The 28000-nt window shown below is 63.0% G+C and overlaps 1 protein-coding gene across 2 annotated transcripts; it reads left to right on the forward strand.

The window, feature by feature from the left end:
* The first annotated feature begins 2434 nt into the window (after nucleotides 1-2434).
* On the forward strand, nucleotides 2435-27386 carry DOK7 (docking protein 7). Of its 2 annotated transcripts, XM_074320678.1 has the most exons (11): nucleotides 2435-2729; nucleotides 2802-2847; nucleotides 11293-11523; nucleotides 12914-13114; nucleotides 17251-17370; nucleotides 18476-18595; nucleotides 18992-19716; nucleotides 23437-23476; nucleotides 26355-26381; nucleotides 26458-26568; nucleotides 26723-27386. In XM_074320678.1, exons 1-11 carry the CDS (start codon nucleotides 2676-2678, stop codon nucleotides 26857-26859), a joined length of 1812 nt encoding a protein of 603 aa, XP_074176779.1. In that variant the 5' UTR covers nucleotides 2435-2675; the 3' UTR covers nucleotides 26860-27386. The 2 variants fall into 2 exon arrangements, with proteins under 2 accessions (XP_074176779.1, XP_074176774.1); XM_074320673.1 differs by lacking the exons at nucleotides 23437-23476; nucleotides 26355-26381; nucleotides 26458-26568; nucleotides 26723-27386 and having other exon boundaries at nucleotides 2442-2705; nucleotides 18992-20942.
* Nucleotides 27387-28000: the final 614 nt, after the last annotated feature.

Genomic DNA, 28000 nt, shown 5'->3' on the forward strand with positions numbered 1-28000 from the left:
TCCCATGAAGCTTGGGGTCCAATACCAGACACTCCATGTCAGGATGCTTTTTCTGTGTCATAAATGGCCTCCACCCTCAGTGATGAAAAACAGCCACCATGCGCTTAGCTAACAATGCTGTGGGCTGGTAACTTGGGCTGGGCTCTGCTGGGTAGTTGCTGTGGGCTGGCCAGCTCCTTCACGTATTGGGGTCGTCAGTGAGTCTTAGGCTGTGCTGCTCTTGGGGGCTGACTGGCTGTTGGCTGGGACCATGGGGTGACTAGGCCACATGTCTTTCATCATCTGGCAAGCTGCCTGAGCTTGTTCCCATGGTGGAGGCTGGGCTGTAAAAGAAAGAGTAGATATGAGCATTTCCATGGCAGCTCATTTGTCCAAGAGAGCCAATTCCAGGCTAGAGTGAAAGACCCCATCTTTTAGTGGCAGGAGGTGTTCAGCCACATTTCAAGGGGTGTGGGTGCAGGGACAGGAATATTTGCAGCCATTTTTCCAAACAAGCAACCACACTCTCTGTACCACTCAGCTCGGGCCACCATCACAGAATACCGCAGGCTGGGGCTTAGACGACAGACATTCGTTTATCACAGTTCCAGAGGTTGGAAGTCAGAGATTGGGTCCTGGGGAGAGCTCTCTTCCAGGTGTGCAGGTGGCTGCCTTCTTGCTGTGTCCTTTTCTAACAATGTCTCTCTTCTAAGAAGGGCACTAATCCCATCATGGGGACCCCACCCTCATGACCTGATCACCTCCCAAAGGCCCCACCTCTTAACACCATCACACTGAGGGTTGGGCTTCAACACATGAATTTGGAAGGTCGCAAGCATTGGTTCCATAGCAGGAACTGAGGAGCAGAGGCCAGGAGCCGACCCAGCGCTGGAGTGGGTGCCAGGCAGGAAGCTGTCCCGCCTTTCAGCAGCCCAGGCAGGCGTGGAGGGGGAGGGGAGCTGTCTGTCCCTCTGCAGCCCGCATTTTCTGGGGCCAGTGCGGGAGCAGGTGCAGCTGCCAGGCGTGGCAGGAGCCTGGGTCATGGCCAGTCCTCAGGAATGCAGCAGGCACTGCCCCTCCCAACAGGGAGGACCAAGTGCCAGGCGCCCGGGTGAGCGGGTGTATCCGTGGCCACAGCCCCCAGCCCCCACCCAGCTCCACGCCGACTGTCCCGTGCCAGCCCGTGGGGGTCTGAGATGTGTGAGGAGCGTGAACGGGGCTCTGTGGCTGGGAACTGCTCAGGAAGGCGGCTGGCGGCTGCACAGCTGATGTGGGGTGAGCTCAGGGGACACTGAGCTGCTCTCTGGCCCTGGTGTGACCCTGCTCTGCATTAGGTCCTGGAAAGACACCCCCAGGGCATCAGAATCAAGCTTGTGGCCCACCAGGGACAGTGGGGAAGGGGCGCCAGTGGGGGTGGACCTGGCTCTCTGCACCCAGCACGGTGGCTGCTGAGCTGAGACTCCAACCCAGGCTCAGTTGACATGGGTCAGTCCTGGCGACGAGACCTGACACCAGTGGCTCTGGGACTCACTTCCCTCCTCTGTGAGTGGCAGGAGCCAACCAGCTGGGCCTGGATGGTGTGAAGACTCACAGCCGTGCCTCAGGAAGGGCAGCCTCCCTGCAGTGAATCTCCGGTTAACAGGACACTTTATCTCTGCCCTCTTCTCCCCACCAGAATGTAAGGCCCCTGAGGAAGGGACCTTGAGTAGGGCGTGCTGCCTCTCATTGCTTTGCCAGGGTGCTGGCCCCACCTCTGTGCCATCCTCTTACCTTGTTGGATGCTCCTGGAAGCATGAAAGCTGGAGGCTGTCTTAGGTGTAGCCCTACCAGGTCCCCCAAACCACCTGGGCTCAGAGAATGTGGACGTCTGAACTGGACCTACAGGGTGGAGGAGGGCTACCTGCCCAGCAGCTGGGAGGGGACTCCTGGTGGCCTTCGCAGAGCAGCACATCTTCCAGCCTGCCCCGGGCACACAGTGGGCTTGGACCACCTTCAGCGGGGCAGCGTTCAGCCCGGGTGGAGGAGAGCAGACACGGAGCCCTGGGGCACAGGTGATGTGGGCTGTACACAGTAGTCCTGTCCCCCAGCGACCTGCACTGGGGGCCATGCTGCGGGGGACACAAATGGATCCCTTTCCACCACCCTGCTTGGGGAGTGGGGGCAGCGAGGGGTGGGTGGGAAAGGGGGCTGGAAGGCTGGGGGTGGGGCAGTGTCCTGGCCAGAGTGGTCTGTTGTCAGGGGCATCTGGTGACAGCCCTGGGGTGGGAGGAGCAGGTGCCAGAGGGTAAAGTCAGGTTGGTTGAAGACAAACTTAAAAATTGGGAAACCTGGACACACGGGTGTCCCCTTTTTCTTGGGTTGTTTGCCTTTGGAAGAGAAGAAGCCCCTGGCACTGGCACCGGGGTGAGCGGTGCCTGAGCCCCAGACTGTGCCTTGTTCCGGAGCGGAGGCTCCAGGGCCTCAGGCGCCCTGCTGTGCCCATTGCGGCGGCTGCGGCCGCGGGGGCGGAGGGGCCGCGCGCGGGTGGGGAGAGCGCACACCTCGGCGGGACGCCCCGCCCGCCCGCCTGCCCGCGGCCCGCCCTTGCTGGCCCAGCCCAGGGCCCTCCCGAAGCTATTTTGAAAGTGACCCTGGGCTGGGGCGGCCGCAGGGCGGCGGGGAGAGGCGCGGCGGGCGCGCGGGAACCATGACAGAAGATGACCGAGGCGGCGCTGGTGGAGGGCCAGGTCAAGCTGCGGGACGGCAAGAAGGTGGGGGCGCGCGGCGGGCGCGGGGCGGGCGCGGGGCGCGGGAGGACGCTCACGCCCCCTCTGTCCCCGCAGTGGAAGACTAGGTGGCTGGTGCTGCGCAAGCCGTCGCCGGTGGCAGGTGAGCGGGGTGGGGGACGGGCGCCGGGCTGGGCTGGGGCGCGGGGCGCGGGGCGCGGGGCGCGGGGGAGCGGGTGCTGGCGGCCTCGAGCTCCTGCCGGCCCGGAGCCGGGCCAGTTCACCCGAAATAGCCGGCGGCGCCGGGGCCGAGGGCTGTAACCGGAGAGCGCGCCGGCCTCGGCCTCCTCCTGCAGCGGATGCCGGGACCCTCTCGCAGGCGGAGGGTGCGGGGCGAGGAGCCGTCATGGCAGACCCCAGGCCCCAGGCGAGGACCCCCTTTCCAGAAGGGCAGACTGAAGCCCGGGAGGGGAGCAGCAGTGGAGGCTGGAGGGGCACCAAGTGCAGGAGCCTGGGCCGCCCCCTCCCCCATCGCGCGCTGGGAGCGCCCAGAAAGTTATGTGCTGTGCGCCTGGGGAGTTGAGTTGTGTCACTGAACCAGAATGTGGTGGGGCATTCCGGACGGTGCTGACCCAGTAGCCCTAACACCTTCCCCAGGTGGAGAAGAGGGGGTGGCAGGAGGAACAGTGTTGCTTCTGTCCCTGAATAAAGTGCAGTCTAGCTGGTTTGGGGGGCACAGTCCTGTGGGAAGCACCCCAGCTCCCCCACGAGCCGGCACCCCAGCGTGGGAGGCCAGCAGGGAGCCGGAAGTTGGGCGTCTTCCTCCTCTGCCAGCCGTGGGGAGCAGTGGAAGGCTGGGCCAAGTGGCTGCAGCTGTTTCGGGAGACAGGTGTCCTGGAGCCGGCCCAGGCACCCGGGGGTCTGTGTGGGATGCTGGGGGAGTTAGTGCACGCTGCCTCACACGTGTGGGGCTGCCAGAGCGTCTTCCGGGATGTGGGTGGCTGTCATTTCCTAGGGAGGGTGTAGGGGCCCCACCCTGTTCCCCTCCTGGGTCCCTCCTGAGTCCCTTCTGCTGAGCCTGCTCCAGGTACCTCGTGGTGCAGTGGAGGGCCTGCTGTTGGCCAGACACACTCCCTCCGGCTGGCCGGGGCCTGGCATCCCCTCCAGGGGCTGGCTCCCTGCACAGCTCATTCATCCAGTGTTTCATGCTCAGACCCTGTGCTGGTGCCGCAGGGCCCTTGTTCTGGGGAACTTCAGGGAGGCCTGGTAGAGAGGGCAGGGGCTGGGGAGACGAGGACTCCGGCAGGCAGGGAAGGGAGGGAGCCGGCAGGGGCTGGGGAGATGGGGCCTACAGTGATGGTGACCGTGAAGGACTCTGGCCAGTTGTGGCTGGAGCAGGGCCGGCTGCAGTTGGGTGTTGCTGGTGGGTCAGTGGTGAGGGGGCCTGTGCAGACCTCAGACGGGTGTCCCACTGGAAGAGCAGCCCCGGGTTGGTCTTTGTCCCTTTGTGGGGGAGGGGGTGTGATTTGCAGGTGGTTGTGGGTTTTAGCTCAGTGTCAGAGAGCCATCTGAAGGTTGAGTTCTGGCCTGGAGGACACCTGTGGGGCCCTTCTGCACTGGGGAGTTTGCAGGGGGTCCCCGACACTGCAGAGGCACCGTGTCTCCCTGCGTTTACCACATGCCCAGGAGCAGAGAGAGAGCAGTCACAGTAGGAGAGTGTCACAGGAGAGTGCCATGGAAGCCAACTCTGGGGGTGGAAGAGACTCCCCCAAGGGCTCTGCAGCTGGATTTGAGGAGCACTGGAGAGCAGAGGGCAGGGCACTCCAGGCCGGGCCTCACATGCACCAAGCTACCGAGGCCAGGGGCAGGGCCAGGGGATTGGACAGTGGAGGGCACGTTCCGTCCTCCCTGAGTGGCCCACCTCTCTGAGCCCTGCGCCTGCCATCTCATGTCCCTGTACCGGCGTCTCGAACCCCCACTGTAGGTGTGAGGAGTGCAGCCATCGTACAGATGCCGACGTCAGGCAGAGTCTCAGGGCTGAGCTCCCGTCCAGGCAGCCCCTGCACAGAGGCCCCGGACACACCTTGCCTTCCCTTCCCCGGCTCTTGGCTGATGAGCTGGCCCCTCTCCCTGCTGCGAGGGTGGCCCCAGCTGCCCCCTCCCCACCCTTATCCTGAAGACCAGCACCCCCAGGTGGATCAGGGTGGGGGGAGCAGGTCGGAGTCCTTGAGGATCTCACAACTAAGAACCCAGATCCTGAGTGCGGCAGAGGGGAGCCTGTGAAGGACAGATGGGGCCAACCCTGCCTTCTTGTCAGAAAAGCCAGGATGCTTCATTTTAAAAGTTGTTTCCTTCCCAGGAGTGCCCACAAGGGACAGCTAAGAGGCGCCAGGGGCGCGGGTGGGCGTGAAGGGCACCTTGGCTCTTTGTGCCCTTTCTCTGGTTTGCACTCTTCCTAACCAGCTCTTCTTAGAACAGTTTAGTCAGTGAGAGAAAGGAAAACATCTTTAATAAAAGTAGTGATAAATCATTATAAAAGGTGGTGATGTTTCTGTGGGTTTGTGTCCCTCAGGGCTTAGCCTCTGTTCCAGCTGAGCATTTGTGTCTGGGTCCCCCCTCTGGTCAGGGGCCCAGCTCTGATGACCCCTGGGCACACTCTCTCTTTTCCTTGGTTGAGGCTTTGGATGAGGGTGCGGCTGACAGATAAGGCGTCCAGAGGCGTGTACGGAGCAGCCAGCCGGTCTGGTCGGCTCCCCGGTCCCCACAGTCAGGGGGCCCTGCTTTACCCTGTCTTGTGTGGGTTGCCCGGGGCCTCCATCCAGTACAGAAAAGCCAACAAAGGGGCCCTGAGTCCTGGAGCCGGTGAGACCTTTGGGCTCTTTACAGGCACAGGGTTGAGGCCCAGAGACCCAAGGAGTCCGACCGAAGGACGGCGGGGGGATGGCTTCCTGTCTCCAGCCCCCAGCCGCCAGCTGCCCTGTGGCAGGCCAAAGGGTCAGCACCTGCTCCACCACTGACAGTGGGTGTTTGTTCAGTCTCCCTCAAGGTCAGTGCTGAGTTCCTAGAGGGCAGGACGCCCCAGGGCATCACCCCAGCAGGCATCCTGGCAGGGCTGGGGACTTGCTGAGGTGCTGTGAGCCTGGCCATGCATGGCCACACCTCACGCAGCACCAACCACCCAGAATGGAGCCGCGGGGCACACACCCCTTCCCCATTTAGTTGGTCGCTCTGCTGAGGTGGGTGTATTCCGAGAGGACAGGCCCCCTCCCAGGTCACACCTCCCGGCTTTGGAATATCGGTCCCGTGGGAAGGGGCATGCTGCCTGCTCCCGGGCTGAGCAGGCAGCCCGTGGACACGGTGTGGTGGTGGCCAGCCCTCCTGTCCCCGTGGCCCTTGCAGAAGGGTCAGGGCTTCCTGTGGCCCCTGCTTCAGGCTTGGGAATTGGAGCCCCTGGGCTCCCATCTCAGCTGTGCTCCCACAAACCATATGACTGGGACAGTCTTCCTCAGGCACTCGTCCTGGTCCCTGCTCTGGGTGGACTGGCCTCTGTGAGCCCGCATGGCCCTCCTGGTGCCACTCGTGCACACTGCGAGCGTGCATCTTTCCCAAATCGGATCAAGAACGGGCCTGGGCCCCTGCACTTGGAACCAGGACTGCAGGTCAGACGGGCGCCTCCTGGCTGCCGCCAGAGGCACCTGCAGACTGGCCGGGTCAGCGGGCCCCCAGCTCCCGGCCGCTTGAGATGCCCCCAGGCTGCTGCACCCTCCGCAGGGTCTCTGTGGGCTCCTGCCAGGCCACACTCCTGAAGACACTGCCTCAAGGTCACTGTGACCTCCAAGGCCTAAATCCAGCTGCTGCTTCTCTGGCCTCTGTCACAGGCTCCGGCTGTGTCCCCTGGGTGTGGACCACCATCTCCCCCGGGCTGGCTTTCCGTCCTTGTCCTCCGTGCAGGGTTCCCTCCCCACCCCCACAACAGAGCCCGGAGGTTTTCCTCTTCCCAGCCGCCCTCCCCACTCAGCCGTGGCTGTAAACGCCTTCGGGCGCTCATGACTCCATGGTTATTTTTACATCCAGCTGCTTAAGTGCACACCACCTTGTGTCCGGTGGGCCTCTCAGGCTCTCGTGTCCAGGGCAACACCCCGACCCTGGCCCCCGCCCCAGCAGCCCGTCCCTAGACTTCTCTCCCGGCCCGAACCCAGCATCCTCGCCCTCCTCCTTCCCCTCATCTGCACTCTGCTCCCAGACGTCCTGTGAGTTAGGCAGCCTCAAGCAGAGGGAAGGCCCCTCCAGGCTGTCACCTCTCAGGCTTTCTGCAGAGCCCAGAGAGCCTCTGGAGCCTGGGGTGGGGGTGCTTTTCTCCAGGCCAGCCCAGGCCAACAGCTCCTCGCTCCTGAACAGCTGCAGGAGGCCTCTGCGGTTACCCGTGTCCATTCACACGCAGCAAGGCCAGGCTCTCTTTGCTTAGAGTCCTCAGGGCTCCCTGGTGCTGGGAACCAGGCTCTTGGCCTGGCTCAGCCGTCCCTCCTGACCTGACCCCCTACACCTGGGATCACCCTGCCCCTCCCCCTCCTGCTGGGCCAGCCCTTTGGGTCCCTGCCTCTGGGCCTTTGCACTGGCTGTTCCCTCCAGCACAATGCCGTGCCCGGGGGCTGCTGAGCTGGCTCCTTACATCGTACCCTCTGGGAGGGTCTCTGACCCTGAGCTCAGCCCCCAGCCCAGCACTGTCATCTGCCTGTCCCCATCCCCTGAACAGCACGGACACATGGCTTCTCTTTGTCATCCTGCTTCAGTGTTTGATTGTCTTCCCCTTTGAGTGTCAGCTCTGCAGGAGCCAGGCTGTGTCCCCTAGTCCCTGGTCTGCGGGGAGGCGGGTGAGGCCCTGGCATACAGCAGGAGGTGGGGGTGGGCACCCTGCGAGGTGGTGAGCTGGCTTGGTGGGGGAGCAGGTAACGTGTGGTCCAAATCGCATCCCTCCTGGTGTTTAATGGCCTGGGACTGTCCGAGGCCCTGGGCCCAGGTGCCCTGCTCGTCCTGCTCTTTGCCTGCTGGCAGTATGACGTTGCTGAGGACTTCTGTGTGCCATTCTGGGCCGTGTCAGCGCCTCCACTCTGCGGGGTGGGTGGTGCCTACTTCTCAGATGGAAAGCAGAGGCTCCCAGAACTGAGGGACAGGTCAACTGCAGACATGCAGCTGGAAACTTGTGCGAGTGTGAGTGAGCGAGTGTGCATGAGCCCCGCTGGTCCTCACTGCATGGTGTGCACCCCGGTACCTGTTGTGTGCCTCCTTTCTGCATGAATCCCGTCCTCTGCACCCTGCCGTGTACCGCTGGGCATCGTGGGGAGCCCAGCAGAGGCCATCTGAGTGCGGTGGCCGGTGTTCTGGATGGGAAGGCCGTCCAACAGGCCGTCTCAGCCCTGACCAGGACACCTTGCCAAGGGACCAGTCCTGCTGGGCTTCCTGCAAAGGGGCGCCACCCCAGTGCACTCCCTGCCTGGGTCCCTGGGAGGAGCTGGCCAGCGTTCCTGTGCCCAGTGTGTCTGCTGTCCCTGACTGAGTATTTCTGTGTCTCCACTGCCTGTTACTGTAGCAGCTTTGCACTAAACAGCCCTCCTCACAGAATGGGTTTTAAAAATAGGATCAATTTATTGCCCGAGGTGATGGGGAGAGGAGAGGTGCTAGAGCAGCTGAGGGACACAGGCCCCGCGGGGCCCCACATGTGCTGCCCCCAACCACTTCCAATGGAGCCTCGCTGCCGGGAGCCTGGGGACACTGTAGGGTGGACGTCAGCTGCTCCAAGCAACTGGGGCGGAGCTCGGGCCAGCTTCCGCCAGCTCTGCCCCTCTCCCTGCTTTGTTCATATTTCATAATGAAATCAGTGACTTGGATGGTGTCTCAGTTTCCTGGAGCAGTCATAACGAATTACCACACCTAGGGAGCTTAAGACAATGGAAATGTGCTCTCTCACAGCCCTGGAGGCCGGAAGTCCCAAACCAAGATGTGGCAGGGCGTGCTCTCGCGCTGAAGTCGCAGGGGAGGGTCCTTGCTGCCTCTTCCAGCTCCCGGTGGCCCCAGGTGCTCCCTCCATGACTGGTCTTCCTGTGGCGTCTGCTCTGTGTGTCTGCGTCTCTTATCAGGACACTTGTCATTGGACTGAGGGCCGCTCTGCTCTGATCCAGGATCATCTCTTTCTGAGATCTAGTCACACCTGGGAAGGCCTTTTCCAAACAAGGTCACATGTCAGGTTCCGAGGGTCAGCATGTAGACAGATCTTTTGGGGGCCCCATTCTTCAGCCCATTACAGACGGGTGAGGGTGTTCATGGATTCTCAGATCTCCTCAAGGAGTAGGGTGTGAGCTGCATTTCAGACACAGTCAGAATCCAAAAAAATGGGGCATTCCTGCGGGAAAAGCGTCTCAGGGACAAATGTTGGCTCTTGCACACAGTCCCCAAATCAGGCTTGCAAGTGCAGACGACCGGGACGGGGGCCTGCTCAGCAGCATCGGGAAGGGGTGAAGGGGTGAGGGACTACGGGGCAACATAGTAGCAACTCGACTCCACACCAGGAGTCTGCAAACCACGGCCCTGAGCCAAATCCGACCCTCTGCTTGTTTCTGTAGTAAAGTTTTATTGGAACACAGCCATTCACTTATGTGTTGTTAGCTGCTTTTGCAGTTAAGTACTTGTGACCAAGATTGCACGGCCCACAAGGATGACAGTAACTACTATTGGCTCTTTATAGAAAGGTTTGTTGACCTTGCTTTTGGTTATATTACTGGGAGTATAACTCCTAGAACAAAGGTGGTGACAGTCACGCTCTGCCTTGCTGGTCAGACCATGCATGAAGTGACCATCTTTCATTTGACAGAATGTCCCCACCCTCCTCTGTGCCAGGCAATGGGGCTGTCACTGTGCATGAGCAGAAGTGGACCTGCTTTCAAGAGCTGGCCTTCAGGGTGGAGGGGGAGACAGCAAGTAGACAAGGGACAGACAGCCAAGTGGAATGACCTCCCTGAGGGAGGCCAGAGCCTGCTGTGGGGCGGGGCAAAGGAAGTGGGCGTGTCTGGGGTGGGGTCATCCCAGGTGTGGGTGGCAGGACTGTCCTCACACAGACTAGGCTCCCTTCTGTAGCTGCCCGCTGCTCTCTGCTGCTTCCCTATGTCCCACGTGGCGGTCTTTACCGCAAATCTCTTACTGCGGTCTTTCTGTGATCACACCTCCCTCAGTTCTTATTTCTCAGGCCTCTGGTGACACATTTGAGAGACCTTTCCATAATGACACATGCCCTTTTTGCTGCCTGTGTGACCGATTTCTCTCTGGGCCAGGTCACACCCCCTCTTTGGGTCAGCTTGGGAGAGAACATGCCAGAACACTCAGATGGGTTTCTGTGGGTTCTGGTTGTTGTTTTTGTTTCCCCTCAAAATGGGAACATCTTTGCTTTTTTCTGATATGTGCATTTCAAACACAACGGACAGGTTCTCAACTAGGAAGTGAAGCCCCCATCACCATCCCCTCTCCTGAGTTTGTAACAGGTTTGCAGGGACACAGTCACCTGCTGTCAAGCCACAGCAGGGAGTCTGGGGACCACCAGCCTCTCTGCTGCTCTGAGGCAGGACCTGGGTTGGGGGGCCAGGCAGGCAGGGAGCAAACCACACTCTGCAGCTGTTTCTGACTCCGGCTAAGAAGTCAGTCTTTGAGTCCAGTTCACTTGGGGTTGGGCTTCTCAAGGATTAGAGGAAGGTCCCTGACTGCTCTCCCTGCGTCCTTGTCCTCGGGTGCCGCCCCCCCCCCCCCATGTCAAGGCCTGATAGCGCCAGCTTGCACGCAGGATTCCGGGTTCTCCTAAATGTTTCCGTGTCACGTTAGTTCCCCAAACACTGTGCCTGCACCAAAGCCTGGGCTTGGGGTGGGGCAGGATTTGCTGAGGGCACACAGGGTGGGGGGTGCAGCCACGTTTGGAATGCACCCCTAGGCGAAGTGGGCTGCTTGCTTTACTGTTGGCGTAGCAGGGACGGCAGTCGTGCTGCTGAACTTGAGGACAGACCTGGCTCACCCAGACTCCGGCTTGTCCCCTGGGGAGGAGGCTGGAGCTCGTGCATGGGTCTCAGGGATGGGCTCATGTGGGGTCTGCAGGGGGAGCCAGGGCCCAGTGGCGCCCTCCCCAGGCCTGGAGTCCAGGGCACACCTTGGAAACCCAGAAATCCAGGAGGTGAAGTGGGTATGGGTGTGGCAGGAAGAGGCACATGCAGGGCTGAGGCAGGGCACCCGGCCCCTCCGCAGGCTCTGTGCTCGTCCCCCAAGTACCCACCACGGCTCCTGCAGCCCCTGCTCCTCTGACGGTGACCCCCAGGGCGGCAGGGCCTGGGCAGGCGCCAGGACTTGGCTTTGGGGGCCAGAGTCAGGTGGCAGGCCCAGCCATGCAGTGTTCGGGGTGCTCTGCCCTTGAGGGTGGGGGTGCCGTTCTGTATACGAGGAAACGGAGGCTCAGAGTGGCTGGGTGGCTCGCTCGGAACCTCTCCCTGAGCCACCAAGTCTGGGTGTGGGGGCTTGGGGGCAGCGCCATGCCGGCTGGCGCCCCTGACGGCCCTTGTTGTGCGTCCTGTCCCTGCAGACTGCCTGCAGATGCTGGTCTACAGAGACAGGGCCGAGCGGGCCAAGGGCCTCCGGGAGCGCAGCAGCCTGACGCTGGAGGACATCTGCGGCCTGGAGCCCGGCCTGCCCTACGAGGGCCTGGTCCACACGCTGGCCATTGTCTGCCTGTCACAGGCTGTCATGCTGGGCTTCGACAGCCGTGAGGCCATGTGCGCCTGGGACACCCGGATCCGCTACGCGCTCGGTGAGGGTGAGTGACGGCGGGGCTCAGGGGTCCGAGATGGCAGCCTCCCCCCTTACGTGTCCCGTGGGGCCTCACCCACAGGCTGCAGAGGCCGGGACCAGCCTCCAGGGCATGGAGCAGGGGTGTCTGCTGGGCGCCTCCTGGCCCAGGCTCTGAGCTTAGAGCCCCAGTTCAAGGCTGGGGCTGGGGGAGCGCGTGGGGCCACTGGGGCCTTTCCAGCTGCCTGACTTGACCTGTTAGTTAGAACTAGAGCCTTTGACCCAAGTAGGCAGCTGCCTAAGCCGAGTGCAGAGTGGCCTTTGCACCCTACCCTGGCCACCCGAGCCCAGAGCTAGGGCAAGAAGGAACAAATGTCACGGGTCACCGTCCCTCTACAGCAGTGTAGCAGGTCCTGCGCCCTGAGCTGGGGCGCAAAGCTGACATTTGACTGGCCTCCTCGAGGATGGGAGAGAGGCCAGTGCGCTGGGGAGGTGGTTTGGAGGACGCAGAAGGGGAGGAGGAGGCCTCGCTCACCTCACCCCTGCCCTGCTGGGGACAGCAGCCACTCCCTTCTCCAGGAGTCCCCAGACCAGGCGCTCAATGCAGGACAAGTTGAGAAAGCTCAGCCAGGGCACAGGGGAGAGAGAAAAGCTCTCCAGCTGGGGTTCCCGCCAGCTCACCTGGCTCAGAGGCACAGCCCCCCTTTCCCTTATGGGGTGGGGTGGTACGTATAGAGGTCACGACAAGGACACTGGGTGGCTCACTGACACCCAGCTCCTTGGCCAGCACAACATCAGCCTGACCTTGCCCGGGGCCCTTGACGCCCCCATTGTAGGGGCTTCAGGTGCCAAGGGCTGAGCCGAGATGGGGACACAATCTCAGGCAGCACGATGGTCGTGCTCAGTGCCAGGGAGACCCCTGACTGGAGAGTGGACCCGGTGTCCCTGTGGTCAGGCCATGCTGCGAGGCAGACACTCCACAAACTGGCACAGGCTGTGCCTCCCTGAGCCTCAGTTTCTCCGTCTGTGAAATGAGGCCACACTGGCCACCTGGTGGGCTAGTTCCTGAGGGAGGTGCTCTGTGAAGAGGGTTCCTCACACCTCTGTGAGGGTGTTCTCAGCAGCCTCACATGGGGAGCTGTCATGGGAGCTCGCTGGGACCACCTGTGGCTGTTAGGGTGGGGAGGGGGATCAGGGCGGCCCCTCCGAGGACTTGCCTGCCCCTGAACAAACGTAACTCCTGAAGGATGGACAGCGTGAGTTCAGCCACCACGCTGGACACTGGACCTGGAGGGAGCAGCTGAGCGGGCCGGGCCTCGGTGCTCCCCCGGAGCCAACCCCTGGGTGCGGCCCCAACATCCCCTCTCCTCCTGCCCCTGCCCCCTGGTGATGCCCTCTCGCCCCTGCCTGGTCCTCAGTGCACAGGTTCCACGTGATGGTGGCTCCAGGCACCAAGCTGGAGAGCGGCCCTGCCACCCTCCACCTCTGCAACGATGTCCTCGTCGTGGCCAGGGCCATCCCTCCGGCTGTCACGGGGCAGTGGAAGCTGTCTGACCTCCGGCGCTATGGGGCCGTGCCAAATGGATTCATCTTTGAAGGCGGGACCAGGTGTGGGTACTGTAAGTATTTGGCCGTGGGGGCCCTGGCACACCGTGACCCCACTGGCACACTCACTCTGCTGGCGTCTGGGGGCGCGCGAGGGTGATGTCTCGCAAACCGATGCTTAGACCTGAGTCCAGACCCACTCTTTCCAAGGGGTGGGGGGTCTTGCGATGCTGGGAGAGTGAGAGGGGGGCCCCCAGGCACGAAGACACACAGGAGGCACTCAGCATCTCTGGAGCGAGGGCTTCCTGTCACAATTCATGGCCCTGCATCTGAGGCCACAGAGCATCAGAGCTGCTCATGTTCACATATAATGAAAACAAAAGAAAAAGAATAAATGTGGTCATTGAGGACGTGCAGAGAAACACGTCCACATTTGTGTGGCCCAAGGACTCCTGTGGACGCCCCAGCTCTAGGGCCTATGAGCCCCCCACACCCAGGGGCAGAGCAGGGAGGGGAGAGCTGCCCAGTGTCACAGGATGAGGGCCCATGAGAGGCCGCAGCTCAGGGCAGGTGTCCAAGAGGGTGTGAGCTCCAGCGGCTGCCAGTCAGCTGACCTCCAGGTCTCTCACTCCCCAAAGAGTTTGGGGACACAGTGGAGATGGGGCTGTCCCAACACCCTTTGCCTGCTGTTCCCATGGGGGTGTGCATGTGTCTGGCCACCATGGGGGCCCAAAGCCCCTTCCCTCCTCACCTGTGTGCCCAGGGCCTGCGATGGGGCTGGGTGACCTGGTGACCGGCCTGTGGCTGAGACGACCACTGTGTGCCGGGTTGGCCGCGGGCCTGGGTGGAGCCGCGCACTGGGCCTAGCTGGGCCCCCTCTCCAGCCCGGGACCCCTTGTGCAAAGGGACCCCTTGTGCACATGGGATTGAGGCAGGGGGCTTTGAGAAGGTTCTGGATGAGGTCCAGCTGAGAGGTGGCCGCTGAGCTAGCAGCAACTGTGTGGATGGGAGGGGCCTGTGGATTCCAGGACATTAACAAGGTGGTGATTGACGGGAGAGGTGGGGAGGGGCAGCCTGGGGTGGGCTGGGAGGAGGGGCCATGCGAAGGTCCCAGGAAGGCAGGCCTGGAGCCCCTGCCCAGTGCCAGCCCCATTCTAGTGCTGTGCCCACGGGACAGCCCATGCCAAGGCCCCATCTCCCTTCCACTCGGTACCAATGGGGGGACATTTATGAATTGTGGTCATTCGATAGGGACCGTTTCAGGTTCAAACCAGGAGTTCAAGTCCCCTATCTGGGTCTCAGACCAGCTGTCACATTTCTGGCAGGTCTGTGGTCAGTTTCACCCCTCTGCTCTGAAGTTGCCACTCTGGGGGTGTGAGCTGGGCTGGAACCTGTCACCCTTTTGTAGCCACTATGATGTTTGCACGTTGAGGATGCAAACGCGAGGATGACTCTGCATGTTGAGTGTCCAGGGAGATGACCGGAGGGCGAGGCTGCCCGGGGACACCCAGGCCAGGGAGAGGTGGGGCCCGGGGTGAGAGCCGCCCCAACAGCCATCTGCAGGGGTGCCACATAACTGGGGTCCCGGGTACTCACTGCATTGCTCATCGGTCCTTACACTGACCCTACAAGGTACATGCACCACCCCTGTTTTACAGACGGGGAAACTGAGGCCTGGAACCGCCTCGCCTTTCCTGGGTCTGTCCGTCTGAGTGCACTGGAACCGAGGTCTGCCCAGGGGATTGGCCCCACCCCCAGACCCAGCGCCTGCCCGGCACAGGGTTGAGTGGTGGGCCAGCTGTGGGGGTTCAGACACAGCCCAGCTCTCAGCAGCCTCCCTGTGTCCTCTTGGGGAGTCTGCTCCAGTCTGTTTCCTCCCAGGCAGAGAAGCGGCCCCAGGGACAGGCACGCTGTCCCCCTGCCCTCAGGATGTGCACTGTCTCCTTGGGAGGGACCATCTGGATGAGATGGCACACGAGCCTCATCCTACGTCTCCAAATGCGAGAAATTCGGTCCTTGGGCATGAAGTCCCTTTCATGCCAGGATCTATGTGGCAATGTGTAGCTATCCGCAAGTTCCGCAGACCTCAGGGGTGCCTAGTAATGTCCCTGAGCCTCAGTTTCCTCCTCTGCACCACAGGGCTCCCTGTGCCCTGTGTGCGGTGCCAGGAGGGCTCGGCTTTGTGGGCCTGGACTCTGGCACTCTCATGCCCACCACCCCAGTCCAGCCTCCTGGGCGGACGGAAAAGCCTTGGCCCGCAGGCTGCTGCCAGTTCCAGCAGCTTCTTGTGGCTCAGGAGTGACCCTCACCTATGAGGAGCCCGTGGGCTGTGCTGGGCGTGAGCCGAGGAGGGCCAGCAAGAGGTCAATGAGCCGTGTCCTGGGAGGCCTGGTCACCAGGCTCAGGCAGTCCAGCCCCCCGAGACGCGCGTGTCTCCCAGGGAGCCCCTGCTGTTGGCTTGGCTGGCACGGGGGGCGGTGGCTGTGTCCCCAGGCCTCAGTGGCCGGATGCGTCTTCGGGAGCGTGATGTCGGCAGACGCCCCAGTGGAATGCCGCCGGCTCCTTTCCCCTCGTAATGTGGTTTTTTATAGTTGGGGGACTGATTGTGCCGTGGCCTCTGCCAGCTGACTGTGAGCGTGGGATTAGAAGCCTGGCCCTTTGTGAGAGCTGGCGGACTGGCTAGTCATGTGGGGTGGGGTGGCGGCCGGGCCGGGGACGCTGCGAGTGGGCATAGGCAGGCGTGGTGGGCCTTCTCCGCGCCTGCCCCCTGGCCAAGGTCCGGCACAAGTTCTCAGCTAATGAACTCTGGCTAGGAGGGCCACCTGCCAGCCTTTCTGGGTGGCGAACCTTGGGGGTGTCCCTGGTGGGCGTCGCAGCTTGAGTCCCCTTGGCCCCTTTCTGGGCCTCAGCAGGCAGGTCACCAGTTTAGGGGCATTGCATGGATGAGGCGGCAACAACCAGAGCGGTGGCCGCCGAGGGGCGCAGTGGCATTGTCACATGCGGGGGGCTGACCAGAGTCCCTGCAACTCATGAGGGTGGAGCGAGACCGTGACGGCAGCAGAGGCTTCTGTGCAGAGCCGTCCTGTCCCACCTCTTCGTGCAGTGGCGCCCAGGGACCTTCCCCTCGAGAGCGCGTGCCTTTCTTTGGGCAACAGGTGCAGGGCAAGAGCCTGAGGCATTCTTGTGTGGTGACACCACTCTGACTGTCCAGCCCACGTGACCCGGCGTCCCCATTCACTGGTGGTGAGGGATTTCATTCACCCTGGCCAGAGCTGCGGGCCCAGCGGGAGGGCGGTCGGCCCTGCTGACTCACCGGCCTGCTGTCTGCTCTGGCACCCCCTCAGTGCGCCCACCTCTGCCCCGGTGCCCCCACCTCTGTCCTGGTGCCCCCACCTCTGCCCCAGTGCCCCACCTCTGTCCTGGTGCCCCCACCTCTGCCCCAGTGCCCCCACCTCTGTCCTGGTGCCCCCACCTGTGCTCTGGTACCCCTACCTTTGCCCCAGTGTCCCCCTTCCCTCTGCTGGGTGGGAGCCCTGTGGGCACGACCTTGGCCTTGCACCTTTACATGTGGACTCCAGTTCCCCAACTGCAGACCCCAGGAGGAGGAAGCCCTGTGCGGTAGGCAGGACGCTGGCTGGCCCCAGCAGTGGCTGATTCCCTGTGGGACAGGTGCCATGGCACGTGCTTTACCAACAGCTGCATTTTACCCTCACCACAGCCCTGGGTAAAGAAACCAGGTCTGGGGTCCCCAACATGGCCAAGGTGTCGCAGTTGCCCTCGAGGGATGTGAACCCCACTCTGGACAACCTCCCTCCAAACCCCTCAAATGAGCTTGGAGATGTGGAGGCGGGAGGGCTGCTGCGCTCTCCCTGGCATCCAGGACGCCCTCGTCTCCTCCCATGGCCGCCAACCCCCAGAAGCCCCAGCTCCTGTCCTGGCGTGGGACCAGCAGGGCAGGACTCCTTCCCCCACCCCATCCCTGCCACACATGGAGGTGGCCCTGCCCAGCTGATGTCGCAGGTGTGGGACAAGTGGCGTGTGGCCTATGTGCCTGGACAAGCGTGTGTTTGAAGTACAGGCGGGGTTATCGGGGCTGAGAGGCTCATCCAGGTGCTGGGTGCCACTCCTGGCAGGTGGTGTCGTGGCTTTGCCCTGCAGGGATGCCACCCACCTGTGCCCTGGCCAGGCTGACGGGTCCATCCCCCTGCAGGGGCTGGAGTCTTCTTCCTGTCCTCTGCCGAGGGCGAGCAGATCAGCTTCCTGTTTGACTGCGTCGTGCGCGGCGTCTCCCCCACCAAGGGTCCCTTTGGACTGCGGCCAGTTCTCCCAGGTGCGTGCCGCAGCATGGCTTGGCAGGAGGTCCCCTCTCTGCCAGCAGCGTCCCTTGGCCTCTGCCCTGCCACCCACATGCCACTGCGCCTCCTGGGGGCACAGCCCTTCCTCATAGGTCTGAGCTGTTAGGACGCTCCAAGTCCGCTTCTGTTGGGACAGTTGTGCTGCAGCTGCCCCAGGTCGGTCAGCCAGAGGCCCGAGACCCTGGGGAAGGGCTCCTGGAGACCTTGTGAGCAGCCCCATGTCTCAGAGTGGGGTGGGGTTTTGCCTGAGGTCAGGGCTGGCTGTCCGAGACAGCGTTGGCGCTGGAAGCTGCCTGGTGGGGTGGCCTCGTGTGCGGGGTCTCGGTGTGCACTGCAGCAGGGAAAGCCGCTCAGAGCCTCGTCTTGTCCCTGCTTCCCTGGTCGCGGCTCTGGCACCATTTGTTCCGGGTCCTGGGCCAGGGACAGTGCTGACCCACGGAGGGGCTATGCTACCCTGGGCACTGCCTCCCAGCCAGGCGAGATCCAAGGCCCCTTGATGACCTGGGAGGCCCTGAACACTTGTCACCACAGCTTCCCTGATGGAGACCCAGGATTGCTGACTCTCCCCTCACCCCAGTGAGGCAGTGCTTGTCCCCTTGTCTAGGTGGGGACCAAGGCCTGCAGCCACACCCACAGGTGGTCAGCTCACATCTGGGGCCTCCTTGCATGGCCACCACCGCTGGAGTGGGGGCAGGTGGGGCCACCTGGGCAGGACAAGGTGGGCAGTGGGCCAGGTCCCCCTTCTCCCGGCCTTGGCACCTCAACCCCTCAACCCCCTATCCCTCAGAAGGCCCAGAGGGAACAGGCTGGGAAGAAGGAGGCATGTCCTGTAGCCAGAGCCTGGCAGCTCGGGCTCTGCTGGATGATGCGGCAGCGCCCTCTGCTGGCACCGTCCTGCCTTGAAGCCGCAAGTGGACTGTGGGCCTCCCAGGGGGTCACTTGTGGCCCTGCCATGGCGTTGGGGCTGGATCAGACAGTGCTGGGCTCACTGTGATGTCCTGGGCAGCATGTGGGCTGAGGCGAAGGGTCCTGCGGGGAGAGGGCTGCGGCTGCCTCTTCTTCTGATCCTCTCTGCTGCAGACCCCAGCCCAGGGGGGCCCACCGCCATGGACGAGAGAGTGGCCCAAGAGGCCCTGGAAGCCCTGCAGCTGGAGAAGCGGCTCAGCCTCCTTTCCCACGGCGGCCGGCCGGGCAGCGGAGGTAGGGCCACGGCGTGGGCTGGGGGGGTGGCAGCGGCGTGGGCCCGGCCCGCCCCCAAGTCGACCTCCAAGCCTTCAGTTCTCCCTCTGGTCATTCACTCGACCCCTGCCTCACCATGCCACAGACACTCACTCTGGCCTGGGCGTGACTGGGAGTCCAGTGCAGTCACGAGAGCCAGCTGGTGAGTGGGTTTGGATTCCTTCCCACCCACCAGCCGTGTGGCCTGGGTGAGGCTGCGGCTAATGCTTTTCAGTGTCACCATCTGTGCCCAGACAAAAAGGCTCAGGGTGCCAACTGAGTGCTGGCCCTTGATAGCTTTAGGGGCTCGGGGGGGCACTAGATGGCAACTCCAACTGAGGCTCCCCCAGCAGCCTCAGCCCCTGCTCTCCATCTCAGGGGATGACCGCAGCCTGTCCAGCTCATCGTCAGAGGCTAGCCACTCGGACGTCAGCGCCAGCAGTCGGCTTACGGCATGGCCAGAGCAGTCTTCGTCCTCTGCCAGCACGTCCCAGGAGGGGCCTGGGCTGGTGGTGGCCCAGGCCCCCGGGGAGGCCGCACTGGGTGCCTGGAGGCCACCCCCCAAGCCGCTACGGCCGCGGCAGCTGCAAGAGGTGGGCCGCCAGAGTTCATCGGACAGTGGCATTGCCACGGGCAGCCACTCCTCCTATTCCGGCAGCTTCTCCTCCGTCGCTGGCAGCAGCCTGGACGTGTGGCGTGCCAGCGATGAGTTTGGCTCTCTGCTCAGCCTACTGCCAGCGGCTGGGGCGCCTGAGCCCAGCCTGTGTGCCTGCCCGCCGGGAACAGCCGAGTACCAGGTGCCCAGCAACCTGCGGCCCCACTATGACACACCCCGCAGCCTGCGCCAGGCCCCCAGGGACCAGACCCCGGCCACGCAGGGCAGCCCTGATGACACTGCAGCTGGGGACTTGGGCAGCCAGACATCCATGGGGTGTCCCTCTGGCTGGCTGAGCACGAGACGGCGGGGACAGGTGACAGAGGCCCCAGGCAGTGAGGCGGTGCTACCCAGCCTGGCTGCTGGAGGGTCCTGGGAAGCAGGCGGCCCCCATGCGGGACCCCCTCCGGCTTTCTTTTCCACGTGTCCTGTCTGTGGAGGACTCAAGGTAAACCCCCCTCCCTGAGCCGAGCCCAGACCTGCTGCTGTGAGCGGGCTGGCGTTGCCCCTCTGGACAGGAGAGGAGGGGGCTTTGGACCCCCGCAGAGGGGGGTGTCCTTTGTGCTGGTTGGTGATGCTGGCAACTGTGCAGCTCAGTGGGGAGGGTGGGGCCAGCCTACCTGTGGGGCGGAGCCTACCTGTGGGGCGGAGCCTACTTGTGGGGCGGAGCCTACCTGTGGGGCGGAGCCTGCAGGACTCTGCCTGCAGTTGGGTGCAGCTGGAAAGTGGAGGCTCTAGGTGGGGCAGACAGGGCCAGCAGAGCCCCAAGACTCAGGATCAGGTGCTGGGGGGCAGGCGGGCGCTGCATCCCAGCGAGCTCCTGCTGGGCTGGGGGAGCTCAGGGGCCGGGAGGCCCCTCACTGGCTGGCTCTTCTGCAGCCTGCCCCACCTCCCAGCTCCAGGACAGCTGATGCTTACATCTCAATCCGGCCCCTCCTTCCCTAGCGCAGTCACGATGCTCGCTAAAAATCAAATCCATGGGCAGCAGCTCCAGACTCCCAAGTCCTGGGGAACTTGAGCCCGAGACTGCCTCCCTGTGCGTCCCATGTGTATGATGAGCTTTACCTGTTTGTCCCTCGCCTCCTCCCTTGCAGCCGCTGGTGGCCCATCCTACAGGGAGGAAACTGAGGCTCAGGAGGCCTAGGGACTTGTGAGGGGGGGTCTCATGACTCTGGACCCCCTCCCAGCTCCCCCCACATCAGCTTGTCCCTGGACCCGAAAAGTCCCAGTGAGGGGTGGGTGGGCCGTGCTGGCCTTCTGTGTGGCCACCGTGGCAGGAGGCCCAGCTGCAGAAGTGCTGGAAGGCCAGAGGTCAGGACATGGGATGCCTGGCTCCGAGGCCTGTACCTTTGCATTTGGAGGGCCCAGGCATCCCTTCCGGCACCCTCCGTGGCCTGTCTGCCCACCTGCATGGAGTGCGGCTGTGTGGCCTGGTTCTGTGCGTCCGCCCTGCGAGTCCAGAGGCACCGAGAGTGGCGTGGCCTGTGCCACGGATTCTGGACTGTGCTTGGCTTCATCCCGCGCTCTGGAATCAGCCCCCGGCCCAGCGGGCAGCTCACCTGCCAGTATTCTGCTTCACTGTCAGCTGGAGATGTTCGTTGCTCTTTCACATTTTAAAAATCTGACACTGTTTGTAATAAATTCTCAGACTGGAAATAAAACGTTCTTTTCTTATTATCTTGTCCTTTTCCGTTTGGCCAGCCCTAGCTCTCCCTGTGGGGCCTTGGCTGTCTCTGAAATCCTGCGTGAGGCCACACGCAGGACGTGTGAAAAATGAGTGGTGGCTCCAGACAGCCAATGGGGCCCACATGTGTGCGTGCACATTTTCATGTGTCATGTGTGCATGTGTGTGCATTCATTTGCATGTATGTGTCCTGCAGTGCATGTGTGCACAGATGCGTGTAACGTGTGTGCATGCACATGTATGCATGTGTGCGTGTGGTGTGTGCAGTGTGTGTGCACAGGTGTGGCACATTTCTGAGTGTTTACTGGAGACCACACTGAGGTCCTCGGCACTCCCTGGGGCTCAGGCAGGCAGCTGCCATGTCCAGGTGAGGAGGACACGCCACCTCCTGGGCCCGTGAGGGTGCTGGCATGGTGCCTGGAGGCACCCCGACTCCCGTCTACCCCAGTGGGCAGCCGAGCTCCAGGGATCCCACCGCCATCTCCCCCGCACATCCTGGGGGCCACACCCTGCCCTGTCATGCCCATTCTCACCCTTGCTCGCCCCCTGCGGGGGCCAGCTCTGCCAAGGGCAGGGAGGGGTGGGGGGGAGGTCTGGGCAGGGCTCTTACAGCACTGCAGCTGGGAAGGCAGGCTTTGGGGGCCAGGCTGAGGCCCCGCCCACCGGCTGGGTGGCCCCAGGCAAGTCACTATACCTGTCTGAGCCTCAGTTTCCTCTTCCATAGGTGGGACAACCGTCCCTACCTCCCTGGGCCCACTGAGGGTCTGACGGCAACATGTAAATGCTCCGTGTCGTTTTCACCCCCACCCAGAAGGCCCCCACCAGCTTTGTTGCAAAAAAAGATGCGGTTTCCAGCTGCTGCTGAAGGCGAGCTGGGGCGGGGCTGTTGGCCCTGGAGGGCGGGGCAGCCTGCTCCCACCAAAGCCCCTGTCATTGGGGCTCAGTCCTGCTCCCACGGATGCCCTGCCCACAGTGGGGGTGGGGCAGGCATCCCTCCAACCAGAGCAGACTGAGCCCGCAGCGGTTGAATGATGTCCCCCATCACCCCTGTGAGGTCAGGGAAGGCCTTTGGCTTGTCCCCACCCTGGTGGGCAATCTGGCTGTGGGCTCTAATCTCTCTGACCGAGGTTGATGGCTGGGACTTGAGGGAAGGGCATCTGGGGGCTGAGGCAGGAGGGGTGGACTGTGCACTGTCCAGGTGGGGACTTGGGCAAACTGGAGCCCGGTGGCCCTGGCCCTCCGGCATCAGCCCTTTGCTGGAGGAGGCGCCCGAGGACCTGGATGGGCAGGGGCTGGGCTGTTGGAGAGACGTCCTCGTGCAGAGGGGGGAGGGGCTCTTCATGGGAGCGGCCACTGACGGCTGAGGACCTTTGGGGGGCTCCTGTGATGGAGGAGGGCCCAGCCCCACAGTTGGGTGCCTCAGGCTCCCCAGGTGGCCTGAGGGGACAGGGTGGAGGCACGGGGTCTCTCGCCTGGTGGGGCTGGCAGGGCTGCCAGGACAGCCTTTTGCCCTGAGGATGTTGCAGGAGGCATTTATCTTCATCCATTCTCTTCCCAGTGAGCTTATGGGAGCCCCTTGCTCCTGGGGCACCGCTGGGTGAGGCTCCAGCCTGCTGCCAGTTTTGGTCCCCCTCCCCAGGGTGGGGTGGGGGCTTCTCAGGTGCCCCGGAACTTCCTGCTGAGTGTCAGGGCTGGGGGCAACCAGAGGGGGCAGATACTCACCAGGAGTCCTCCTTGCCCCATCCCCCACCCGACCACGGGGATCCCCGAGACATCTGAGGTTAGACCAGCCCGGTGCTCAGGAGCCTGGCCCAGGACCAGGGTCGGGGTTCCATGTCCTGAGTCTGGCAGCACATTTGCCCTCCCGGAGAGTGGGTAGGGCTCTGCACCCCATTCCAGCCCCCAGCCCCCTCGAGGCCGCCTGCTGGGGACCATCTTCTACAAGATTTGGAAGACCGAGGCTCAGGCAGCCATGGATGTGCCAGCCACAGGCCACCGTCCTTGCCTCCCAAGCTGCAGCAGCAGAGCTCCAGGCTCTGAGGCCGCCACAGTCCCCTCCCCGCTGGCTCTATGGGCATCTCCGACGAGGCACCGGGGAGACCACTCTGAAGTCTGGGGGCCTTGCTCATCTCTCAGGGCCCCGGGCCAGGCTGTGCGTGTCACACACAGGCCTTGCGCATCTCCCAGCGGCAGTAGGTGACAAAGCATGGCTGTGTGCCAGTCACACTACTATGTCCAAGAACAGATTAGGTCTGGGGACCCAACTTGCTGACTCTTCTCCCCAAACAGGGTCATGTGGGTGTCAGGGCTCATGGTGCGGCAGGGGCACGTGCGAGGGGCCCCAGGCTGGTCTCCTGTGTAGGTGGCCCAGCCCCCCATCCTGTGTTCCTCTTGGGGTTAGTGTCCCGGTTCATCCGGTTCATGGCTGGGGTGCAGGATGTGGGGGCCTGACGGACAGACTGACACTTGCTCTCTTTGGTGTAGGGAGCGGCCGCCTCACCCCCTGGACTCCCGATGCATTCAGGTAGGCACAACTTTGGAACCAGTTCCCACACAGCTGCGGGACGAGGGTTGGGACATGGTGGCCTCAGTGACAGCCTAGCCAGAAAGTCTGTACCAGATAGGGAGGGGGCAGCAGTGGGCAGCAGCAGTGGACAGGAAGGCCATGTGCAGCTGGGAGAAGCCGGCCTGGGTGGGGCGAGGCCAGGCAGGGCGTCAAGCGCAGGAGGCTGCATGTGGCCCGGCTGCCTGGGAGGGAAGAGTGTAGACGGAGTAGGCGGGGCTGGGTGTCCTGGAGCCCCAGTTTTTAGGGAGCCATGTCCTTTAGATGACAGACAACAGAGGGAAGCGATTGTCCAGGGGACCCAGCGATGGGTGGGGCGAAGGTGATCGTGGTGGGGGGAGGCCCAAGCAGGGAGAAGCCCAGGTAGGAGGTGAGAGAGGGCCAGACACTGGCCCTGACCCTGGAATGGGAAGGTTGGCCTGGGGTGGCTGGAGGTCAGGGGTCAGCTGTGTGCCTTGTTTCATTGGTGGAGCCTTGGGCCAGGGTGGGGCCCTAAGGATCTTAGATCCCGCCATCTCTTCTTCAGAGGCAAATGGAGCCTGTTTGGGGCCAGACCCTGCAGGCGGAGCAGGGCCCAGGCCAGCCTGGCGTGGATATCAGGGGACAGGCGGGAACAAGCAGGGCCATGGGCAAGCCGATCCAGATGGGGTCCCCTGAGCTGGGACAGGGAGGCGCCAGGCAGCCCTCCCACATGGTCCTGGACGCTTCCCTCCTGCCAGCTGCCCACTTCTCAGAGCTGCGCCTGCCCTCCAGGTGCCTTTCACCCAGATACCGTGTGTGGCCCGGGAATGGGCGGGGACATGGATTCTGTCCCCCCAAGGCCCTGCACCACCACCAACGCTCTCCCACTGCCGGGGCTGGTGTGAGGAAGGAGGTTGTTTCCTGCAGTGGAATCTTCCCCACAAATGGGTGGATTTACAGAAATCTCTCCCTTCAGAGCAAGACTTTCTGGGGATGGAAAACTCTCAGCCTCTCCTTTGCTTGACAAGGACGGAGGACGCTCTGTGGGTGGCCAAACAGAGCAGGGCCAGCTCCGCGACTGTGCCACACAGACCCCGGGACCCGGTGGGTGTTGGAGGGCAGCAGGTCTCAGCTAGGGTGACCAGTGGCATCCTTGTTCGTTGGGGGACAGAGTCCCAGAGTGCAGTTTCCAGGCTCTTGGCCTCACGTGGAAGGGTGCTGGCTCGGGTAGCAGATGGCCGTCAGCTGTGGCTAGTTGGCCATCAGCTGTTACCGATTAGCCATTGGCCACTGATATACCTGCCGTGGCTGAGTTAGCAAGCGGTGGAGTGTGGATTGCGGATTGCAGAGAGGCCAATTGCAGGTAGCAAGTGAGGTTGGTTGGCAGAGAAGCTGATAGCGGGTTGCGGGTAGTGTGGCCCCTGCTTCCTGTGTCTCCAACCCAGCTGCCAGCGAGAATATAGTGGTGACTCCCCTATCTGTGGCTCCGTGGGTGTTCCTTTTGGGCCTCACCATGTCCTGTGTTCTTGGGCGGGGAGCGGGAGCTGAGACCCCGCGTGACGCTGGTGTTAGCTTGAGTCTCTCATCCCGGGACCTCGCCGGGGATGGTGGTCACGGCAGACTGTGGTCCCCACGCCCTCTCTCCACAGGAGGGCCCCGGGCAGGCGAGCGCAGGCGTGACCCCTTCTGGCTCTGAGTCTCCTGGAGATCTGGCTCCGTGGGGTCTGGGGCTGCTCCCGGGGGCCCCATGCCCCTTGGGTCTGTGCACATGAACCCTCCAAGGAATCCCTGCTGGGATCAGTGCAAGGAATGTGCAGGGACAGCTGTTTTCACTGGGTCACAGGTCTTGGAGGCCCCCAAGCATCAGTGTTAATGTGTTGAATTTCAATCAAGTGGATATGGCATCTGGAGAGGGAGTCCTGCCCTCCAGGGTCCAGACACTGACGGGAGGGGTCTCCTGGAGGTGCCCAGGCTGGGCGGGGTGGGGAGAACCATGTGACCTGCTTTGGTTCATGGAATCAGATGGTGGACCCACAGGGACCTGGTCTGTCCAGCTCTGCCAAGGCAGCTGGCGGGACCCAGGGATGCTCAGGCCTTTGTCCCCACACCGGGAACGACCAAGCAGTAGGGTGTGCCCCCTCCTCCCCCAGCCAGGCTAAAAGGCACCTGTGGACGTAAGAAGGTGCCCTGTGACAGGACAGGGCTGTGAGCCCCACCCACCCTGGGCTTGGCTCCCTCGGACCAGCATGCAGGTGGCTCAGAGGCAGGTCCTGTGGGGCTTCAACCCTAACCTGATCCCCCCTCACCTGAGTCCCCCTTCCTGAGTCCTTCGCCAGCAGATCCCAGCCCCCACTCCTGAGAGGCAGTTGGTCTGGGCTCCTAGGCCTAGCTGGTAGACGGATGAGGAAGAACCTGACTCCCTGAGATGGTGGCAAGTCCCCACCCCATGGGCTGTGCTCAAGGGCCCGGGGATCCCGTGACGACCCACCCGCCCAAGGAGGGTCCCTGAAGCCTGGAGTAAGCAGGGTGACCCAGGAGGACAGCCGAGGGGGAGGGCTGGGGCCTGGAGAGGCTGCGGGTGTCCTGCGTGGGAGGGGCAGAGCATTGGGGACCCAAGGAGGAAGTGGCTAGGAGGCGCTGTGGGGTGGTGAGGGTCAAGGGAGGGCAGCAGGGGTGCTGAAGACAGAAGAATGTGGTCACCGGGCTTCGGTGGCATGGAGAACAGCTCAGCAGTGGTCAGCGCAGAGAAGCAGAGGTGTGCGCTGGGTAGGAAGAGTGGGGACACCCTTTCCAGAAGCTCAGTGTGAAGGGAGAGAAAGGCGGGTGCCTGGGTCAGGGAGGCATGTGGGTGATGGGCAGCCGGCCCAGGAAAATCGAGGAGGCCCAGGCCCTGGACAGGTGGAGGGTGGAGACGTGAGGGGTGGGGTGGGAGGGAAGCTTTGCTGCGGTTTTGGGGTCAGCTCGGCCGGTCCTTGCAGGAGCCCCGGGGCCCGAGGCGCCCGGCTATGTGAACATCCCTGCCAGCCCCTCCTCCCGGAAGCAGCTTCACTACCTGGGGCTGGAGCTCCAGGAGACCGGTGCGGAGGTCCGAGGTGCGTCCAGGTGGATTGGGGGGGGCTCCTCCTCTCAGCCTGAGGTGTGTCCTGCTGGGTGGAGCCCCCAGTCCCCACACCCTGGCCAGGCCTTTGCTGAGAGGGGCGGGCTCTGTGGGCTCCCTCAGGCTGGCTCACCTGGGGCTGCTTTTAGGGGCCGGCATGTCTCACTACGCACAGATCGACCTCGCAGCCACAGCAGCCGCACACAAGGCGGGGGCCCAGCACGCACAGGCCCGCGAGGAGCGACTGGCCGAGCTGGAGCCCAGGAGGAAGGGGACCCCACGCTGAGGCCCCCTCGACTGGACAGCCACACAGCTGCACAGCGGGTCCAAGGGAAGTTGGCCTCCTGGCGGTCACCTATGCTGCAGGCCAGAGGTCTGGGTTCCTGCTACATGGCCTCCTGGCCACAGGGTGGGCATGGCCGGTTCTGAGCCCTCCCCGCCTCACTGGTCCCCAGTGCCCAGCGCTGCCCCTTCCTTTGGCCTTAGCCAGTCCTTCTGTACCCCAGGTGGGAGGCAGCTCTCGGCTGCAGGTGGCCCTGGGATGCAAACCACCCTCCTCTCCCCAGAAGTGGTGCCGCCCAATTGATGACACGGCCAGGACCTTCCCAGGCCGAGCTTCCCACAGCCCTGGGCTCAAGGACCTCCAGCCAACCCACGCCACTCCTGGGGCACCGGAGCCCCCAGCCAAGCCCTGATGCAGGACTGTGCCACTTTCCGACCTGGCAGGCCACCATGGTGGCCCCATCACAGTTAGTCATGTAAATAGTTTAAAATCCTCAATGTTCTATTTTTAACAACGCACATTATTTTCCTGAAGAATGAGCTGTCTCTCTTGTGTTACGTGCAGTGGGCTGAGGCTTTGCCTGGCGGCCCCTGGACACAGCGGGGTCATCTTGACATGGCCGAGGGGCTCAGGGCCGGGACTGGCCCCACCGTGGCGGGTCTACGTGGGGGTTTCCACGTGTTTCCCCCCAATGCCTACAGCTCTGGGGGAGTCGAATGACATTTCCATGACTCGAAGCCAGAGGGGTGGGTGGTCCCACTGAGGTCTGAATGCTGAGAAGCTTCCAGAGCTGGTGGTGGGATTCCTGCCATTCCGCCCTAGGCCTGGGGCATGAGCGGGCAGCCCCAGGCTGGGCCCTCCTGGTCGCAGAGGTGGGACTCTGCTCTGCCTGGCTGGGGACCCAAACACAGCCCCATCAGGCCCCTCCCTCCCTCCCACAGCCACCCACCACCCACCCACAGCCACCCACCACCCACCACCCACCACCCACCCATCACCCATCTGTCCATCACCCGCCATCTGTAACCCATCTATCCATCTCCCCCCAGCCCACCAAGCACTCCGTGAATCTGTGGGAGCCCGCCACGCCACGTGTTCTCCTCCTCAGCTGAAGTCCACTGGGTGGGTTGTTCTAGAACACCAG

Source organism: Rhinolophus sinicus, linkage group LG02 (genome assembly GCF_036562045.2).
Source record: "Rhinolophus sinicus isolate RSC01 linkage group LG02, ASM3656204v1, whole genome shotgun sequence".
Classification (NCBI taxonomy): domain Eukaryota; kingdom Metazoa; phylum Chordata; class Mammalia; order Chiroptera; family Rhinolophidae; genus Rhinolophus; species Rhinolophus sinicus.